The sequence below is a fragment of the Macrobrachium rosenbergii genome, chromosome 4 (genome assembly GCF_040412425.1).
Source record: "Macrobrachium rosenbergii isolate ZJJX-2024 chromosome 4, ASM4041242v1, whole genome shotgun sequence".
NCBI classification, from domain to species: domain Eukaryota; kingdom Metazoa; phylum Arthropoda; class Malacostraca; order Decapoda; family Palaemonidae; genus Macrobrachium; species Macrobrachium rosenbergii.
The window spans coordinates 53,109,709-53,131,853 of NC_089744.1; the positions used below are offsets into that span (position 1 = coordinate 53,109,709).

At 42.0% G+C, this 22,145-nt stretch overlaps 1 protein-coding gene across 5 annotated transcripts in view; it reads right to left on the reverse strand.

The window, feature by feature from the left end:
• The window catches only part of LOC136834666 (uncharacterized), a 155,720-nt gene that overhangs the window by 95,679 nt on the left and 37,896 nt on the right, over window positions 1-22,145 (reverse strand). For 4 of the 5 annotated variants that reach the window (XM_067097261.1, XM_067097273.1, XM_067097255.1 and 1 more), the window contains exon 3: window positions 4,006-4,160. The exons of the other annotated variant lie outside the window; for it this stretch is intronic. In XM_067097261.1, coding sequence (XP_066953362.1) covers window positions 4,006-4,160 — 155 coding nt within the window. The remainder of the gene's footprint in view (window positions 1-4,005; window positions 4,161-22,145) is intronic. 5 annotated transcript variants of the gene reach the window in all.

Consider the following 22,145-nt stretch of genomic DNA (forward strand, 5'->3'; position numbering starts at 1 on the left):
GGTGCTGATATCTAGTTATCGGTGCTGATAACCGGGGATCGGCGCCAAAAATCCAGTTATCATCGTCACTAGACAAGTGCCGTAAAACCGGATCACCAGTAACCAAGGCCGCCATTAACCGGGGACTGCCTGTATTGTTGAACTTACAACTGAGATCAATAATTACTTCATAAGAAAAATGAAAACCTTATTCTTCAAATCCTCCCTCTCCTACGGTGAAGGAAAACACCATAAGGAAAAGGAAGAGAGAGAAAGAGAGAGGTCCTGATTGGAAACAGAAGACCTCTTCTCATACAAAGGGCTCCCATTAATCCCTGCTCTTGATGAGTCACATCCTCGAAATTGTGAAGATTTATGCCCGCAGACATGTCAAGAGTCACATCCTTGTACAGACTTGATAAAGTCCCGACCACGGACGAGGGCAAACGGATGTGCATCAGCGCTCGAGCGTTGGCCATTACCTACATGGTTGAAAGGCACTGTACAGACGTACTGCTGATGACTTGTACATGGTTGTTGCTGACAGCCGCAGTCGTGACTCGCATGGCCGCGGCCATGATTCGGACGAATGTGGATGTGATTTGGATGGTTGTGGACGTGATTCAGCACCATTCTCTATGTCCACTCAAGTTTTATCAATGCTCTTCACTCGATAGAATGAACGAGGCAGTGAACGGACGGGAAACGGTACTTCAATGTAGCACGGCCGTAAGCCATCCCATTCTCTTCTCAACCATCCACTCAAGCAAGGGTGATGGTCCGTTCCCGGAAACGCCATCTTGAGACAACTTCCACGCACCCCCTCTGCGATGGCTGTACATCTGTGGTGTCATCTCCAAACGTACAAGACGACCGACTGGGATGAACCAACTGCACATACGTGTCCTCACGGACTCGGACGTGTGATAGGACATGGTCGAGAAAGATTTAATGAAGATCAGAGGGCATTTTGGAAGAGCGTGGAAAGACGGTGACAAACGTCACGGACATTCAAACATCAAGTAGACAAGAGTCCTAGGGCGGAAACACGTCCAAGGTAACTGAAAAGAAGTTTTTACGTCCTTCTTTGGTCCAAGTAAAGCTTCTATGCCCGTAGGAGTCATTGAAGGAGCCTCAGACCTCTCAGAGAGATTGCTGAACTCACGAATGAGATCAATAAACCCCCTATAGAAAGCAAGAAACTCTTGACTCTCCTCGTCCTCTGCTTCATGCACAGGAGGCTGACGAACTGAGGTAGATGGAAGAGAGGGATCCCGATCACTTGATGGACGTAGGCTATCCCTTGCCAACAGTGATTCACGACCACGAACATAGGAACACGTCTGTCCCTTAGCTCTTGAGGCAGGAGAGTCATGTATGCGGATGAGCGAAGACGAACAATGTGCACGACCCCTTACAGGAGAGCGAGAAACAGAAGCATGAGACCTAGGCATAGGTGAGTCACGTCCACGGATTCGGGAAGACGAACGACATATGTGGGTCTTCCTAGGTGAACGAGACATGGGAAGTTTCGGCCTCTTGGGAGCCGGAGAACCACGGTCACTATCAGATTCCCAGATGTGGCTAAACACATGTCCGCAAACACGATCAGGAGAGGAAAAACCTAATCCTCACAGAAGAACATCTCGTAGGACTCGGAACAACGGGACTTCTAACAGGGGATCCACCACTTTTGACTTCTTAATTGGAGCCTTACCATCTTTCCACCGAACTTGCTTAGAACGAGGAGGAGAAGAATGAATGACTGAATCCGACTTCTGAGGGGTTGGAGAGTGATGAACACCAACCACAGGAACGTGGACGACTACGTCTATGTCCGTGTACGTGAATTGGAGACACACATCTGTGAGAAGCTGATGAAAGTCCTGGGCTTCCCTGACAATGAAGTGACAAAGTCATCAATCCTCCAACATCTAACTTGAGTACGAGTAGGGGGAGACGAAGACGACAATGATGACGATAAGGACGAAGAAGAAGGTGGAAGCTTTTGAGTTTTCTTGACAGAAGGACCGCCATACCTCTCTCGAAAGACAGAGTCCAGTCTGTCCACCACAGTCTGAACAAACGCCTCTGAAGGATCGCCAACTGGAGCAGATGACGTCACGGGAGCAGTCGGAGGAAATGACATCACATATACTGTTGTCACGGGGAGAGACCACGCAGGGAGTGACGTCATGGGAACAGGAGTCCAACCCAGGGCCGATGGAATTGCTGCGGGTAAAGAAGACCCAGGATGATGCGTTGTTAGTCTAAGTGGCATCACACGAGAACCAAAGTGGAGGCCAGGAGGTGGGGGAACTTCCAGGGGAGTCAACACTGGTAAGCGTGAAGAGACGAAATGTGACAATAGGACATCCAGAGAGGGTACCCCAGGTAGGCCTAAGGAGGCCAAAATAGACATCTTTTGGGCATCAGAATCTGAAACAAAGGAACAAGATGGCGCTGCCTCCTGTCTCCCTGCAGGGGAAATATCCCCTCCCAAGAGAGACGGGGCAGCATGATACATAAAATCACCTTGAACAACTCCCAATGCTTCCAAAGACGAATCAATGGAAGAAAAGGAAGGAGAAAAGGCATCAGTGGATGATGGAGCAGATGGAATAGGCCTGAAAGAAGGGGGAGCAGAAGCATCAACTTGAGGAGGAAATCCTTCGCAAAATGGAAGCTCCGATTTCCTTTTGTGTTCCCTTTCTTGTAGAACTTCTTCCACTGCACAACAGGCCAGGAATGACATTTCAGGCACAGATTGGTGACATTACAAAAATTAGAACGGCACCTACTGCAAGAAGAATGGGGTCTATCTCTGAAGAAGCCAGGAAGAGGGAACATGGGAACCCTTGCACACTGGGACACATGCGTTGGCGCTCTCAGGACTTCTTAGATGATAACACCATGAAACACACACACACACCCAAAAGCACAAAGACCGAATGTGTCACGAGGTTCCAGCTGGGTCTCTGACCTGCTTCCATCTCATCTGCCTATCAGATGCCAGATGCCATAGACTCCTTGCATGTACGATTTTTGATTGTTTTTAAATCAGTTTCCAGCTGGCACCAGAAAATTCATCCTAATGTTAAGACCGAAGGTTTGTTCCGCATATGAACAAAGTCTTTTTTGTTTAGCATGATCAGCTAGAAACATCGCTTAAAAAAAAACTCAGGTTTTTTTTTTTTAAATACTGTGTTAATTCCTTAGATCTCATGCAGACCCTAGCCATTGGGCAAGCCCGCCCAACTCATTGCCTGGCCCAAGTCCAGATAAATAGGGAGGGTTGGAGTCTGGAAGGGCATCCATCCACATGGCATCTGCCAAAACCAATCATCAAAAAAAAAAATAATAATAAATAAATAAAAATAAAATAAATATAAAAAAAGAAGCATTCGAGATAGAAACCTGCTGGAGGAGGCTTAATAAAAACAAACACCACGACTAGGTATTAAGCTGAGAAGGAGAAGATTATTCCTATTCTAGAACAGTACTTTTATGCCATAAGTAAATTTAAAAGGCAAAAAACTTAGTTTATCTGGTTTTTATTCCTCTTCCTAAATCTCTTGCACTAATTCAGCATGACTGACTACCACATACTTTCATAAAAAGAACAAGAAAATAACGTAAAATTACTTAAGGTAACAACTTTCTAGCTACACACACTTCTCCACTGTAGTATTATAATTCATGTACAATATTATTAATAAAAAATGTACACATTAATCTTATTGGTAATAACAAAATGTCAATAATGGAGTAAGTTCATATGCTGTAGAGATCTATATTTTAAAAAATTGATCAAGGGTCATAATAAAGTATTATGGAAATTTAAAGGCTATTTATCTAAAAGGTTTATATGGTTGATAAATCTGTAAAAATATGATTCATAAATATGTATCAGTAAATCAGCAATAATAGAGAGAGGAAGATATACAACCACAAAATTGATGTATTTTTCACTGATATTTAAAACAAAAACTTGCAAAATAACCATTATGTAATGCTAATAATTACCTTTTGATTTTAATTAAGCAATCAAAAGTGTCATTTGCAGAACTGTGGCCAACACTTCCAAAGGTTGAGTTTGTTAGGCCGTTATTGAAACAAAATTGCTTACGAAAGGACTTGGAATCTGATCCTTTGTTAGAGTCCTCTAAAATATCAGGAAGCTGAAATAAAACAATTATGATAAAATCAAAAAACTTTTAAATGCATACTACTGTATAATAAAGCTATAATGGAGTGCTGAGATTTTATAATTCAAGAATAGTACATTTTTAAGACAAACTGCTTTTCTCATAGATATTCAAACCAGTCTTATAAAGAAGTATTCCCAGTGCCAACTGTAAAACTGCTGAAGCTTGGTAAATAATCAATTAGTAATAGCTAGGCAAGTCTAGTTTATATAGGAAAATAAATTTCTAAAGTAATTTGTATTTTTCATTGGCATATATAAATAAGAGTATCTTCCAGACATAAAGCTCGGGTGCCTACACAACCTGTTGGGCAGCCTCCACCTGTCGTACAGAGAAGGTATCCAGAAGCTTGTGGGTGGCATCCCTTAGGTAAAATGAAATAATGGCAGTCTGTTTATTCTAGACACCTGCCCTCAGTACCTGAAAAACTGGAAAGTTCTTAAAAGCAAAGATAAGACCCACGTCCCTGATTACTTCAGCTCCTGAGCAAGAAGGGAGGCCAATCTCCTTAGACAAGTCATAGGCCTGCTTGATCACCTAACAAAGCAACAGAAAAAACACTCCAACAAGAGAGATACTCCTTGTATGAAACCAGCAGCAGAAGATGGCCCACTTTCCTTGATACATGTTCGCTGCGGAACAATGAAGGTCCCAGGCCACCACCCTTACAGCTCTGCAAGATAAGCTTTTCTCTTGCATGAGATGCTGGAAAACCTCCAGGCATGAAGGTACATGGAGTGTACTGCCTGGTGGGCCACATGGGCAGCTCTCATGGCACCTCAATCAACAGTCAGCAGATAAGGATACCACTTGGCTTTCAACACACGAGGACCATCAGAGTAATCTGAAGACCTAGGTTGATGAACACTAAGTTGATCACCTGCAAAAGAAGGCTGAATGATGGAAACACACACATATATGTCCAGGTTGTCCCAGGGGTGTTGGAATGCACCTGCCATCAGTGCCTATGGGTTCGGGACTGAGTTAACCCTTAAACGCCGAGCCTCTATGTACGAAAGTGTCAGCCGTATGCCGGCGGCGTTCGGGAGTTAGCGCCGAAGCGGAAAAAAAGTTTTTACAAAATATCACAGCACGCTTAGTTTTCAAGATTAAGAGTTCATTTTTGGCTCCTTTTTTTTTTACATTGCCTGAAGTTTAGTATGCAACCATCAGAAATGAAAAAAATATCATTATCATATATAAATATTGAAATATACGACAGCGTGAAAAAAAAATTTCATATATAAATGTATACAGATCGCGCTGTGAGCAAAACGGTTAAAGCTAATGAGTTGTTTTTTTTCTTTGTATTGTACACTAAATTGTGATGATTTTCGTATATAACAAATTGTAAAACGATCAAAGCAACACAGAGAAAATAATATCACACAATGATGCATGAATTTGTAACGCGCGGACGTAAAAAAAAGTTTTTTTTTCAGAAATTCACCATAAATCGAAATATTGTGCTAGAGACTTCCCGTTTGTTGCAAAATGAAGGTAATTGACTGAATATTACTAGACTGTAAGTGTTTTAGCTTACAATTGCAGTTTTTTACCATTTCGGTCGAGTTAAAGTTGACCAAAGGTCGAATTTTTTCTATTTATTGTGATTTATATGAAAATATTTCAAAATTGATAAAAGCTACAACCATGAGTTATTTTTCATTGTATTCTAAATGAAATTGCGCACTTTTCATATATAAAACTTTATATAACGACTAATATAAAACGGTGCAAACATTACGACAAAGTGACGAAAGAATTTCTGAGATATTCGGCTGAGTTACCGTGCGGACGTGAGGAAAAAGTTTTTTCAAAAATTCACCATAAATCGAAATATTGTGCTAGAGACTTCCAATTTGTTGCAAAATGAAGGTAAATGATTGAATATTACTAGAATGTAAGAGTTTTAGCTTGCAATTGCGTTTTCGACCATTTCGGTCGAGTCAAAGTTGACCGAAGTTGAAATTTTCGCACATCGTGATTTATATGAAAATATTTCAAAACTGATAGAAGCTACAACCATGAGTTATTTTTTGTTGTATTCTACATGAAATTGCACACATTTTCATATATAAAACTTTATGTAACGAGTAATATAAAACGGTGCAAACATTACGACAAAGTGACAAAAGAATTTCTGAGATGTTCGGTCGAGTTACCGCATGCGGACGTAAGGAAAAAGTTTTTTTTCAAAATTCACCATAAATCGAAATACTGTGCTAGAGACTTCCAATTTGTTGCAAAATGAAGGTAAATGATTGAATATTACTAGAATGTAAGAGTTTTAGCTTACAATTGCATTTTTCGACCATTTTGGTCGAGTCAATGTTGAACGAAGGTTGAAATTTTGGCACATCGAGATTTATATGAAAATATTTCAAAACTGATAGAAGCTACAACCATGGGTTGTTTTTTGTTGTATTTTACATGAAATTGCACACATTTTCATATATAAAACTTTATGTAACAGCTAATATAAAACGGTGCAAAAATTACAACAAAATGACGAAAGAATTTCTGAAATTTTCGGCCAAGTTACCGAGCGGAGGTAAGGAAAAAATTTTTTTTCAAAAATTCACCATAAATTGAAATATTGTGCTAGAGACTTCCAATTTGTTGCAAAATGAAGGTAAATGATTGAATATTACTAGAATGTACGAGTTTTAGCTTACAATTGCGTTTTTCGACCATTTTGGTCGAGTCAAGATTGACTGAAGGTTGAAATTTTTTGTAGTCGACGTACGGTACGTCCGCTCATCACCCGACAGACAATTTTAGTCGACTTACGATACGTCCAGTCGGCGTTTAAGGGTTAAAAAAAACTGACTTTCTGTTTAGCCTGATCATGAACAGATTAAACGCAGGAAACAGCTATAACCTGAACAATCTTTCTGCTACTCAAGGATGTAGAGACCGCTCTGTCCCTACAATCTGACCATGATGATTGACCTCATCTGTCAAATGGTTCTGCCTGTCGAGAATGTACTTGGCAGTCAACTTGATGGATTGGTAAACAGCCCACTTGTGCATCTACAATACCAACTGGCGCAGGGTGTGGGACACAGTCCCCCACCTGTTTGTCAACACAGGCCATGAATGTTGTACTATGGCTCATCAAGTTAACTACAGTTGACCCTTGTGAAGACAGACTAATGGGGGGGCCAGGGTGTCCACCTTAGCCGACAGTCTGGTTTAATTGGCAATACCTATATATACCTATTAATACTGATAAATATACTGTATTTCATTACCTTTATAAAAAGTATGAAAAATAAACCAATGTAGAAATGTTTGAATTAAACCTCACAGTAAAAGATTAAAAATGAAGAATATAACATAATAAAACAGATAGAATTCAGTCGCATATGTAGATGCCTAGCCCAAGACATGAATGCATAATTGTTATGTAAACAGAAGCTGAATCTCTTAAATGAAAATAAGATAATGAAATTTCGATTACAGGTACACAATCCTTTATCGGAAATCCTTGGGGCCAGATGTGTTTCGGTTTTTGGAATTTTTTGGATTTCGGAACCGTGAGGTCAGGATCACTATTGCAGCAAAAACATTTTCTTTTTTCATATCTTTTAATTTTAGTTATTTATTCATTATAATTTATTATCAATTAATACTTTTCATCATATCAATCTTGGAGATGTTTGTTCTTTACTGTTACTAAAGTTGTCATCAGTTCACAGTTGTACATTTGAGGACAGTCTGGGAACAGGATTCGCAAGTGATGACGCATCACTACGACAGGCTGTGTGGGATTTTTCATACCACTATATTAAAGTTAAAATTACGGTTAAATTCTTGTTTTCATGAAGAAACAATTATATAAAGCAAATTATTGAATAATTTTTGCCTTCAGCAGTCAAATAATCATGATTATGGCAACATTCAAACTTAGTGTCATACACACAATTTGTGATCAAAATATGTCTATAAATAGAACAGAAGTAGAGGGCTGTCACTGGTTAACAGATCACCATAGTAAAAAGTCAGCTGATCAGGTTTTTGCTGTATTCTGTCTGAGAAAGAACGTTTTGATCACATGAAGCTGACAATGACATAACGATGACATAAATGCACACGTTTTGAATACAATAAGTAGTTTTTAATAGCGTATATATTTTACTGATTACATGAAGAATAGAATGAATTCCTTCTCATTACTTCGAGTATAAAATTTTTGGTTCAGAGATTCTTCAGCAACAGAATAATTTTGTTTTGCTTCAGAAGATGTTTACTAACAATGCGTTGACATACCTTCAAAACAAAATTCATCTCTTTAATCTCTCGAGGACAGAATTAAGCTGCATAGAGGGAACTGGCAATTTCTCTCTCTCATGTCAATTGCCAAGTAGATGCAAGTATTGTTAAGTAACTAAGCTTTTGTCCTCGTAAAATTCACCTTTGTCATGTCCTTCTTTCCTAAAAACATACAAAGCATCATACTGTGGCTACCAGTCAGGCAGCAGATAGGTAAAACTCTTAATGCTCAGTGACTGGCTACGGTAATTTCTACCCTTCCAGACAATAACGTGTCGTAATGACTATGTACTGTGCGCAAGTTAAATCAGTTACATGTTAAAAGCATTTTAGTTTAGTACAGTATAAATACAGAACTATACATATACAATAGAAATGTAAATAATGATTTTTATGATAAAGTCAGTCTTTTAGGTACTTACCGTCTATCATTAGCTTTATTTGCGGCTACTTGGCGCGGGTTTGACAAGTGTTAAAATTGAAACAGTCGTTAATGAAACTCCCAATAGTTACTCCCCCACCCTTTGTAGGATGGGAGGAGTCAGACACTGATTGTTATGATTATTCATTCTACTCTTAATCTCATAAGAGGGTAGGAGGGAGGGCTTCTTAATAATATACGGTAAGTACCTAAAAATTAATTTTATCATAAAAATCATTATTTTTGAGGTAAAACATACCCTCTATCATTAGCTGACTTCAATATTGAGTGCTGGAGGCAGGCAAGAGATTCCCTATAACCAAATTATCAGATATTATAAATATCCTCATCGCTGCTTCCTTAATGAATATGATCCCATGGCAAGTGCTTGTCAGATGAGGATCATCATCAGGGAAGGTCCACTATCTTAGGAGGTGGAATGTGAGCCCCAAATGTGGCCATTGGTTAATGTGCAACGCAGAATGGCAATTTATTGGCACCTGTGCCTCAGGCCTGCAGAGCTAACGTGGGAGTTAAAACCAAAACTAAATCATGATCCCTCAAGAGTTACCACTACATAATGGAGTCACTGTGGCACCTCAAACCCAAAAACAATAAGACCAATTTTGGAAGAGTGTTAATCAGCTCAGGGCAGCTTTCTCCTATGGCTCTGCAACATACAATAACATAATTTTCAAAAAAAAAAAAGAAAAAAAAGAAAAAGAGACTTGTTTGTCCTCACCCAAGACCAAACAAGGCCAGGACAATTACAGTATACAAATTGATCCAAATAAATAATGTGGAGTAAAATACCATGTACAAACTCAAACACATATGGTTCCCCTTTACCTGGGAAGGAGATCAATAGAGAGAGAACCTTACTCGTTTGTAACACAAAGGGACGACTAGCACCTCCCTTGCCGAAACCAGAGGTGCTGGTGTACGGCTGTCTTAATACTGGGTCTCTATGTCCCTCAAGTAGTTGGAAGCGAATACAGAACTACACCTCCCCTGTGCTGCCAAGACTAAATGGTCTAGAGGGAGGTGTTGGTGAGAACTAATAGATGTGGCCATTGCTCTGACATCGTGTGGTTTCACCTTCAAAAGGACAATCAAGAAAGCCATGGCATTCTTAGACATAGGAACCTCATGCTACCTGACCATGCAAAATAGGTTCCTACATTGCTTCCTTAAAGGTTAAGGATGGCATGTAAAATACTTCAGAGCCCTAACACTGCATAAAAACAGATCTCCAGTTTCTAGCGAAGGGATAGAGAAAACTCTAGGAAGAGCTTTAGCCTTGACATCGTTTTTAGGCATGCAAGAAAGTCAAAAGGATAATTCTGTTCCAGTACATGAAAACCCTGCTAACAATGAGATTGCTAGTAAATCACTTATTCTTTTGGCCGTAGCCAAGACTACCAGAAAGAGGGTTTCACAGAAAGAACCTTGAGAGAAGCCTCTCTCAATGGCTCAAAAGAAGGGCCTGTAAGGTGTCATATGACAACATCCAGGTTCCAAAAAGAGGGTTTATTTATTTATTTATTCTTTTATTTGTTTATCTGTTTTTTTGCGCATTTCTAGTTGAAATGAGCGAACAGCTTCACCTATGACAATCAGCCTTGAAAAATCCAATCTAGTATGTCTTAAAGCAGAAGCCAGCAAGTATTTATAACCTTTGATGGAGGCAACAGGCAAACCTTTAGCATATCTTAAGAAGCACAGAAACTTGACTAAATTATCAATACTGGTGTGAAGACATGTAATGCCCTTGGACTTGCACCATGAACTATAAAGCTCCCACTGTTTCAGATATAATGTATTGGTGGACTTTCTCCTTGTAGCAAGGAAAGAATCCCTAGACGGCTTGAAAAACTTCTAGCTCTGAGGAGCTTGTAGACAGTTCCCAAGCAGTGAGTCGGGTCATGCTGATATATCCATGCAGCCTCCCTATCCCAGACTGTCAAAGTGGATTTGTCTAAAATGGTAATTGTCTGGGAACTTCTATTTATATTCTAGAAGGTCTATGAACCAATGCCTCCTCAGCCACCAAGGTGCGAACTGAATCATGGTAGTGTTCTGGGATTCAATCAATTCTTGAGCACTTCCTTTAACAGTGGAAACGGAGGGAATGCATATACAAATATATTTGCCCAGTCTAAAGCCATATCAACTACTGCCCAGGCTAGAGGGTTTGGAACTGGTGAGACATACAAAAGGAGATGATGATCCATCTTCGTTACGGAGAGACCGATGGGAGGTTGGCCAAACTCCCTCCAAATTGCCTCGCACACTGTCGGGACTAAAGTCCAATCGTGGGAGAGTACCTGTCCCAGACAACCTAGCATGTCTGCCAGAACCTACAATTGACTGGGTACAAACTGGGGCATTAGGACAATGTTTCTCTCCTCGTTCCATTGGAGTAAATACATAGTGATGGCTGGCTACTAAGGTTGTGACTTCGTGCCCCTTTGCTACTTAGATACACCAGAGATGATGTGTTGTCACTGCATGTTCCAGCTCTGGATAGCCCACAAATCCTTGCAGTCAACGTGCAGATTTCTTGACTGGTGGCCATACTCTGGAAGCTACCTGATTCCCCATAACTAACCCCCAGCCCTTGTCCAAGGCGTCTGCATACAGTTAGAGGACTGGACTCAGGGACTCTAGAAACTTCCCTGCAAGGAGAAGTTCTGCAGATATCCACCAACAAAAGTAAGGAAACAGAACTCAGTTCCAAGGCACTAACTTATGGATTGGCTACGACTTTCTGTGCGAGTGCATCGTCAAGTGCAACTGAAATGGTCTCAACCATAGTCGAGCACCTGGGACTAACTTGCCAGGGAGACATGTGACCTAACAGAAACAGCCAGCATTTGGCTGGCATGCTTCTGAGGCAAAGTCGCTTGCGACTGATAAGAGACTGACTACTCGAGCATGTGTCGGAAAAAACCCTAGAAAAAACAGAATTATCACCATGTCCAGGTAGGTCGCTCTTTGAGATAGTTCAGAGAGGACTTCGGTACATTAATAAGTAACCCTAGGGCTTTTCGCTACGCCCAGAACGAGCACTCTAGCCCTCAGGCGAACCTTCCTGGACTTTGCAATTACAGTCATACTTCGAACTTACACAAGGTTAGGTTCCAGAACCGGTCGCACAGGGTGAATTTTCACGTAAGTTTGGCATGGTCTCTAAAAATGCTAATAAATGCTTATTTCTAGTGTTTCTCTAAAAATGCTAATAAATGCTTATTTCTAGTGTTTCTCTAAAAATGCTAATAAATGCTTATTTCTAGTGTTTAAACACTAAATATGACCCTAATCATGCTCCCAAATTATTAAGTTAACTTTTAAATGGAATTAAAGTTACCGTAATTTCATTTAAAAGTTAGCTTAATACATTACCCTTAAAAAAGAGAAATAAATGGTTTACATAAAAATTGAGAGTTGTAAGAGAATTTCTCTTCTCTCTCTCTCTCCCCTTCCAACCGATCTACTTTTAGAATCGTCTCAACCTCTTTTTAACAACTTTATTCTGCATCTCTCTCTTTGTTCTGATGTGCTTTTTCATGAACAAACAATGTTTTATATTTTGACTAACACAACTCTTAGTTATTATGTCTCTATGTTTTAGAACGTATTTGCAACACTAGCGCATTTACACTTTGTAGACGATACAGGTCAAATTAGATCAATTCAAACTATCTACTGTACAGGTAAAGACGCACAAAGAATTAATAAGTTGTAAAAGTGTGTGAGCGCTAACTATGAGAGAGAGAGAGAGAGAGAGAGAGAGAGAGAGAGAGAGAGAGAGAGAGAGAGAGAGAGAGAGAGAGAGAGAGAGAGAGATTGTCCTTACTTGAAATGTCAAGTTATATTATTTATGAATTACAGTATTACGGAGAAAAGTTAAGTATATCTTAGTTTAGAGAGAGAGAGAGAGAGAGAGAGAGAGAGAGAGAGAGAGAGAGAGAGCTTAATACATTACCCTTAAAAACAGAAATGAATGGTTGACTTAAGAATATACAGTAGTGTGTGACTCTCTCCCCCATTCCACCAATCTATTTTTAGAAGTCTTCTCAACCCCGTTTTTACAAACTTTTTTTTATTCTGTCACTTTCTCTTTGTTCTGAAATGCTCTATGTCTCTGTTTTAGAACTGCGCATTTACAGTTTGTAAACGGTACAGGTAAAATTAGATCAATTCAAAATTATCTACTGTACAGTTAAAGACACAGAGAAACAGTGCTGTAATGCGAGGTTGGCTAACGACGAGAGAGAGAGAGAGAGAGAGAGAGAGAGAGAGAGAGAGAGAGAGAGAGAGAGAGAGAGAGAGAGAGAGATAACAGTTGTCCTTACTTAAGAGAGTGAAATTTTTTTATAGATTATTACGGACACAGAGAGAGAGAGAGAGAGAGAGAGAGAGAGAGAGAGAGAGAGAGAGAGAGAGAGAGAGAGAGAGAGAGAGACAATTACAAGAAAAATTTGACCACTGATTAGCAACACTCCCATTCTTGTCATGTTAAATGACATGTCTGACAGCTTTTGCCTTCCACCTTCCCCAATATTAGCACCCACCAAGCTTGGTATACCACCCGGGTGGGAAAGGAAGTGCAGGGAGGGTCACTGGGTGACACAGGTCTTCCCCCAGAAATAGATTTTTCCTTTGTCAAAATCCCTTTTCTGGGCTCGACCTGTGTCACCCAGTGAAATCGTAACAGAGAATCAGCCATACAAGAGCTTGGTGGTATGCCTCAAAGATTATCTTAATGGAGCTAAATTAAACTAAGAGAAAACTTTTACTGTGTTTTAATACTCCCAAAGTATAAGATCGACAACAAATTCAAAACTATGAGGCACACAGTGTGGCGGGATTTCACAACCACACACTCACCCTAACAAAAAACAGCACATACACTCACCTCGTACTAGGATAGGCCTTTAATCCCGGACGGGAACTTTTGCCAAAGCAGGAGGAGGTCACGGAGTCACCACAACCGCCGATGATGCCAATGCTCACCACCAACAACAACAGTCCACAACCAAGAAAACAACAAACCAACCAGTACACAAACACGACCCAAAACAAGACTCAAAAAGACTCAACCATGAAGATTCAAACTCACCTCACTAGGAACACAGCTGAAAAAAACAACCAGGCTATTACACGACACCGATCACGCAACCAAAACAGCCCAAAACCCAAAACACGCCCAAAGTACAAACACTCCAACCACAAGGCCTCCAAACACCAAATCACACAAACTGAACATAAAAAAAGCAACCAAACTCCAATCAACTACTGGGAAAACCGTCCTTTTTGCACAATATCTCTGTCAAGACTCCCGCCACGATCACGATCACAGTCCCGCGCACTCCCAAAACAACGAAACACGACACCTCACGGACAATCCAAACGTAAACAAAAGAAAACTACACTCTCTAACGATATCATTCACCAATTACGTACGCCGTTGTTCTTTCTTCCTCTCTCTCTCTCTCACACACAAGACGTCGTTGTTCGTTGTTTTCTCTCTCTCTCTCTCTCTCTCTCTCTCTCACACACACACAAGACGTTGTTGTTCGTTGTTGTTCTCTCTCTCTCTCTCTCTCACACACACAAGACGTCGTCAAATGCAATAACCTCATTCCTCCATATTACTCCCCCACTACATTTGACGACGTCTTCTCACACACACACTACCCAGATTTTATATAGCCTTAGGCAGGACCCACGGATGCTCCGGAACAGGACCCCTGGATCTTGTTCGAGGACCCTCATGCACTCTCTCTGTCTCTACTCCCTTCTCAGCACCATTTTCACTCAACCTCTCCAGTCCACCCCATTCCAGACGCACACTACCCTCCTCATCACTATCCTGACCTATCTCACCCACCACTTCATCCAAACCTCCACCCTGCCCCAAATATCTCTCCAAATTCTGCCACTAACCTATTCAACTCATTCATAGTTCTGTCCAGCTCTCGCAAAGACTTATCCATACTACCAATCACCTGCCTACTAGTAGGTTCCTTTCCCACCAAATTTCACTCACCCCAGTCAACTCAAACCCACACACACTGTATGTATCATTCATGCTATCCTCAGTATTGCATGCCCTATCAATCATTCTCACCCCCGCAAGCACACCCTTATCACACAACTTACGCTTCTTCCGTTCACTTACTTCCTCCAACTTCCTCCGCTTTCTTCCATACTCGACCAACACCAACTGGCGGTCCTCCAGACCCATTTGCTCACCAAACTCTCGGCTCGCATTTATTCGTCCTCAACCAATCACTCATTGCATTCTCCCGAACATATTGTGCACCTCTCTCCATCTACGCAACTGGCTATGATGTGCCCTAATCTCATTCACACTTCCATCCAATTGTAGTTTTCCTAAAACGTAACTCAATCCACTTGGCCCCACCTCCAAAATCTTATAAGGCCCATCAAATTTCTCTCTCATCTTACTTACATTCATTCTCCCTCTCTCAATCACCTCTCTCAACACTCTATCTCCAACCCCAAAACTTTCAAATCTTTCACTCGCCCTCTTCCACAACCCACGGTCATCCTCCGTTATATGCAACTCTATAACACTCTCACTCGGACGGACCACCATCCCACACCCCTTCAAAAATCTATATCCTAATAACATATCGTATTTATCATTAGCCCCCTCAATCACACAAAAATCACTCTCGTCCATCACTACCCCACCAATTTCTATCTTTTCACACATCATCCCTACTATAGGTACCCCTAAAATTCCTATCCCACGGACCTCACCCTTAAAATTCCTTATCTCACACTCACCCCAGAACTTATCGTACCAATTTTTAAACAACACATTTACACTACACCCAGTATCAATCAGAGCAATCAAACACACACCCTTACAAATCACTTGCACGCTCATACACTCGCAATGCTTTACCCCAAACCCTTTCTCATGCATCAACCCTTCACGCACATGCATTACCCTCACCGCCTGCATTCTGGAGGATCCACCCAACTGAACCCCCTCACTAATTAGTTTCCCGAACTGGTACTCTGCCCCACTCATTTGCCACACACACTCGCCACATGACCTTCCACCCCACATTCGGTACACTTTGCTCTCCTTCCTTACACATCCTGGCATAATGCCCATTTTGCCCACAGTTACCACAAATTATGGCCCCATGGGTATCCCTACAGCCACTGGCTATATGTCCTATCTGCCCACACCTATAACACTTGATACCCCTAACCTTCTTACATTCACTCACCAAATGCCCCATTTCTCCACACCCAAAACAAGCTCCCAGTGCCCACCGACATTCATTTTTCTTATGCCCCACTTTCCCACACCTATAACATTTCTGCCCTAGATCATAACTAACTAACCCTACCCTTCCAATACTACTACTTCTATCTCTGTGGCCCTTGATGTTTGCATTATTTACATTTACACTTCTATCAACTACTTGCTCTGCCATCCACCTCGGTCATGCCAAAACTGCTTCCCTATAGCTTCTAAATTCTGGTACCTCTGCCCTAACGCTAACACTCCGACTCTCTTTCGCGCATCTGTCAACCTCATGGTCTTCAACCAGATCCAAAATTTCATTCCACCTCAACCTTTCATTCGTCCACTTCATCTTTTCCTTGCGCTTCCTATTTATGAACTCATACACACCCTCGGTACCGTCACAACAACTTTCATGACTAACTCTTTGCACTCATTTATTCCTCATCACCAAATTTCCTTCTGGCTAATGTTTCCAACTGACAGACGACATATCCAAAGATTCACCATCATTCATTCTTGCCTCATCGAAATCATGTTTCCTCTTATTTTTTATCGTTCTTGCCTGTTCTATAATCCTACTTTTAATACTTTCATAGGACACATGACCTACACTCATTACCACCCCATACATACTCAGCAAAACCCTGTTAAGAAACCCCTAACTCGTGCCCATACCCTCTTATTCTCTCCATATTTAGCCGCAATAACCTTCATACTCCCTGAAAAAATCCCTTATATCCCTACTTCCAGACTCTTCATACTTCTCACACCGTGGCACTTCTCTCACATACATAGCCTTCCGCACTTCTTTCTCACTCTCACTGTCGCTGCCGCTAGTTTCACTCTGACCTTTCTTACACTCTTCTGAATACAGTGAACCCACTTCCACACTAACATCCATCCTCCCAACTGCGCTTTTCTTACCCTTCTTCTTAACTACCCTTATCCAATCTTCACTATCCAACTCACTTTCATCTTGTTCCTTACTCTTTCCAATTTCCCAATATCAACTTTCTTCTCATCCTTCCTAAGCCCCTTTCCTTTTTTCTTCTTTTCCTCACCCCTTTCTTAACCTTGTCCTCCCGTTTACCTTTAGCCAGCATCTCTCCCTTCTTTTCCTTCTTTACTGCACCTAAATCACTTCCATCACTCTCATCTCCACTCTTCTCTACCTTCTGCAACCCTTCTGGCCCATCCCAAGACCCAGGGGAACCTCCTCCTACAGCTCCTTCTCCAAAGAACTCCTTAAGCATTCCCTTCATCATTTCCTGCATCCTACTTACTGCAGACTCTAACTTCTTATCCATTCTTTCTTCAGACTTTCACCCCCTCTTTCATCTCCTCTTTCATTTCTTCTTTTGCACTCCTTAGCATTCCTCCCATCTCCTCCAACTGACTCCTCAACTCCTCATTCTCACTCCTCAGTCTCCCATTCTCCTCCTCCAGCCTACCCTGGAGTTCCCTAGCCACCCGGAGTTCCTCTCTCAGTTTCTCTATCTCACTCATCCTGACCTCTTACTCTCACTCTACCCACCACAAAACAATCCTAACAGTAAATACACAACAGCCCCACGTTGGGCGCCAAATAATGTGGCGGGATTTCACAACCACACACTCACCCTAACAAAAAACAGCACATATACTCACCTCGTACTAGGATAGGCCTACGAATCCCGGACGGGAACTTTTGCCAAAGCAGGAGGAGGTCACGGAGTCACCACAACCGCCGATGATGCCAAAGCTCACCACCAACAACAACAGTCCACAACCAAGAAAACAACAAACCAACCAGTACACAAACACAACCCAAAACAAGACTCAAAAAGACTCAATCACGAAGATTCAAACTCACCTCACTAGGAACACAGCTGAAAAAAACAACCAGGCTATTACACGACACCGATCACGCAACCAAAACAGCCCAAAACACAAAACATGCCCAAAGTACAAACACTCCAACCACAAAGCCTCCAAACACCAAATCACACAAACTGAACATAAAAAAGCAACCAAACTCCGATCAACTACTGGGAAAACCGTCCTTTTGCACAATATCTCTGTCAAGACTCCCGCCACGATCACGATCACAGTCCCACGCAGACTCCCAAAACAACGAAACACGACACTCACAGACAATCCAACGTAAACAAAAGAAAACTACACTCTCTAACGATATCATTCACCACCACGCATGCCGTTGTTCTTTCTCCCTCTCTCTCTCTCTCTCTCACACACACAAGACGTTTTCTCTCTCTCTCTCACACACAACACAAGTTGTTCGTTGTTTCTCTCTCTCTCTCTCTCTCTCTCTCTCTCTCTCTCTCTCTCTCACACACACACACAAGACGTCGTCAAATGCAATAACCTCATTCCTCCATAACAGTCTAAAATTATAAAAATAACCAAAACCAAGACACTTAAGGCTAACAAGATATGAATGAAAACAGGATATCTGCGGTACATGTAGGAGTCAGGCTGTGAAGCAGACCTGACCTAAGGCTAGAAGCAGGGCAAGCAAGCGAGGCAGGTAGGCTAGAGAATATACCAATAGGTAAACGAGGATTACAAACCAAAAGGACAAAGAATATACATAAACTAATCTTGAGCTGGACCAGGAGGCACAATACTTCCTGCAGCTACTGTGGAATATTTAAGAGCCTCTAGGGACTTAAGATAGTAGCGTTTAAATACTGTTGGTGATTTCCAGCCCGTATATTTTTTAAGGTCATCAAAATTCATATTATGGAAATAGTTAGCTGAGGTGGCCACTGCTCAAATATCATGTACCTGAGGTACTGACTGGTTTGCCTGTTTAATAAAATAAAGAATTTGTTGCCTGATGGCCTTTAAGGAAATATTACTCCATTTTCCCTAACAAAAAGAGGGCCTGAAGTTCTCTCAGAAGTTCTATTTAAATAAGCTTTTAAAGTATTGACTGAACATAAAGACAGATCCTGTGGAAGGGGAATAATCTTCCAAGGAGACCATCTATTTTGTGGATCCTCATTCTTTGCTAGAAAACTGAGGTCCGGAGACAACAGAACTTCACCTGACGGGAGGAAATCAACATGACTGGACTCTCTAGAAAGAGCAGACAGTTCAGAAATTCTAGCTCCTGAGGCTAGACTTACTAGGAATAACGTTTTTCTTAACAGACTCAGGTATGAACATAATTCGTTATCAGTGTCTGATGACAATTTAAGCACGTCATTTAAGTACCAGGAAACCGTGTGTGGACGGGTTGTTGGTCTAAGACGAGCACATGCTTTAGGAATTGATGAAAAATAAGAGTCTGTAAGGTTAATATTAAAGCCATGTAAAAATATTTTTCTTAAAGCAGATTTTGTTGTAGTAATAGTACTAGTGGCCAATCCTTTCTCGAATAGTGATCTGAAAAAAGAGATAGCTAGGTTCGTGGTCATTTCATGAGCCCCAGATTCTCTCAGAAACAATGCTAACTTTTTAACTGCTGAGTCATACTGTCTGAGAGTAGATTCCCTCTTATCTGATTCTATGAACAGTGTATTAAGAGGGTCAATGTTAGCGTCTTTCTGCGCTGCAAATTTCATGAGGTCCATAAAGCTAGGGCATTCAGAATTCTTGAGGAAGCTGACACAGTCCGAGTTTGCACTACCTGTGTCAACCTTGGGTTGGGGATCTGTTTGTGCCGGAGCTTCAACTCTAGTAGTAAGGGAAACCAACTGCTCTTCGGCCAGTTGGGTGCCACCAGTGCTACTTGACCTTTGAATGATCAACAAGTTTATTGGTGGAAACAGATAGATCCTTTGCCATCTGTTCCAGTCGATTGACATTGCATCTGTGGAATGAGCTAGAGGATCTAGATTGGGAGCAATGTAACACGGAAGCTTGTGGTTGCTCTCTGTGGCAAACAGGTCTACCTGGAGACCCGGTACCTGAAGGCAAATCCTCGAACGACGTCCTGTCCAAGGACCATTCTGACTCCAGCGGGGTTGTCCTGGACAGTGAATCTGCAATGACATTCCGAACACCTGCCAGGTGGGTGGCTGACAGGTGCCAAAGATGTTTCCTTGCCAGACAGAAAATTGCGATCATTACTTGATTGATATGGCTCGACTTGGAGCCTCCTCTGTTCAGGCAATGCACCACTACTGCACTGTCCAGCACCAGTCTGATGTGAATCTGTCTGGCTGGATGCAGTTTCTTTAATGTTAGAAATACTGCCATTGCCTCTAGAATGTTGATATGGAACTGGCGGAATACTGTCGACCATGTTCCTTGAACCTTCTTGTGTTGGGAGTATCCTCCCCATCCGCTTTAGGGAAGCATCCGTATGGATCACTAGTGATGGAGGGGGAAATTGAAGAGGCACTGACCTTGCCAAACTCTTGACTGTCAACCATGGTCGAAGCCTCTTCCTCCATATCTGCGGAATCAGAGACAGCTTGTCTCTGTTTCTGCTTTTGGCTCATTTCCGCCCTACCCTGTTTATATCCTTCAGTTTGGCTTTTAGCAGCAAGTCTGTTACTGAAGCAAACTGAAGAGAGCCTAGAACTCTTTCCTGGGTACGACGAGAGGCTCTTTGTTTTGAGGAACTGTCTGGTAGCTTTGGCTATTTCCTTCCTTTTGGCTGGCGGAAGTGACAGTTTGTGTGTTTAGGTCCCACTGGATTCCCAACCACTGAAATTGAGCTGCCGGAACTAGACGGGATTTCTTTCTGTTTATTATGAAACCCAGGTATTCCAAGAAGTTGATTACTATGAAAGTTGCTTTTCGACATTCCTTGACGTTGGATGCCCAAACTATCCAATCGTCCAGATATGCGGCCAGCATAATCCCTTGGGCCCGTAGCTCTTGGACTACTGTCTCTGCTAGTTTGGTAAAGATTCTGGGCGCTATGTTGAGCCCGAATGGCATGACTCTGAACGAGTATGCTTGTTTTCCTAGTCTGAACCCTAGGTAAGGGAGAAGTTTCCGCAACCGAATGTGATAATATGCGCCTGAAAGATCTATAGAGGTGGTGACGGCCCCACGGGAAGTAGGGTCCGCACTGCGAGATTGTAAGCATGCGAAACTTGTCGCATTGAATGAATAAGTTGAGACGAGACAGGTCCAGAATTATTCTTTGTTTGTCTGAGTCTTTCTTCGGGACACTGAACAGACGGCCTTGAAATTTCAAGTGTCTGACTTTCTTTATTGCCTTCTTTTGCAAAAGTTCTTTTGCAAAGTCCAGTAAGTCTTTGGATGGATGTTGATGGAATCTGACTGGTGGGGGAGGCCCCTTGCTCCAGCTCCATCCCAGACCTTTGGAGATTATGCTGTGGGCCCACGGGCTGAAGGTCCAATGGTCCCTGAAGAGATATAATCTCCCGCCTACCTGAGGTGTCTCATTGATTGGGAGAGGCCTTACTTCCTCTGATTCCATGGCCTCCTCTTCCACGTGAGAGAGGTCTGGATGCTGCTCTACCTCTGTAGGCGGCTCTAGCCCTGCTTCCCCTTGCATGCCTATTGTAGTCTCGAAACGCCCCTTGGCTTTCAAACGAGGCGTTGAAAGCTGGGGACGTCACGAAGGCTGGTGGAGCAGAAGCTTGCTGAGCCGGCTGCATCAGTACGAACTGCTGCTGAGGTTGTGACTTAGATGTAGAAGGCTGGCCGATCTGTGAGACCGGTACTGCCTGAAGCACTGTTTGAGCCTGAGGTTTCTTAAAGCCCTGGAATCTCCTGAACCTTTTCTTTTCTTTAGGTTGAGGTCCGGAGGTCTCAGAGAACTTCCTCTTGAAAGGAAGGCCCCAGCGAGAGCGGAGACTCTGGTTCGCTCTAGTTGCCTCCGCCATAACATTATTGACCTCATCCTCTGGAAAGAGGTTAGGTCCCCAGATAGAACTCTTCATAAGTCTATTGGGCTCATGCCTGATGGTGGCATCTGCGAAGATGTGTTTCCTGCAGTTCTGTCTCCCTACCACAAAGTCATAAAGGTCCG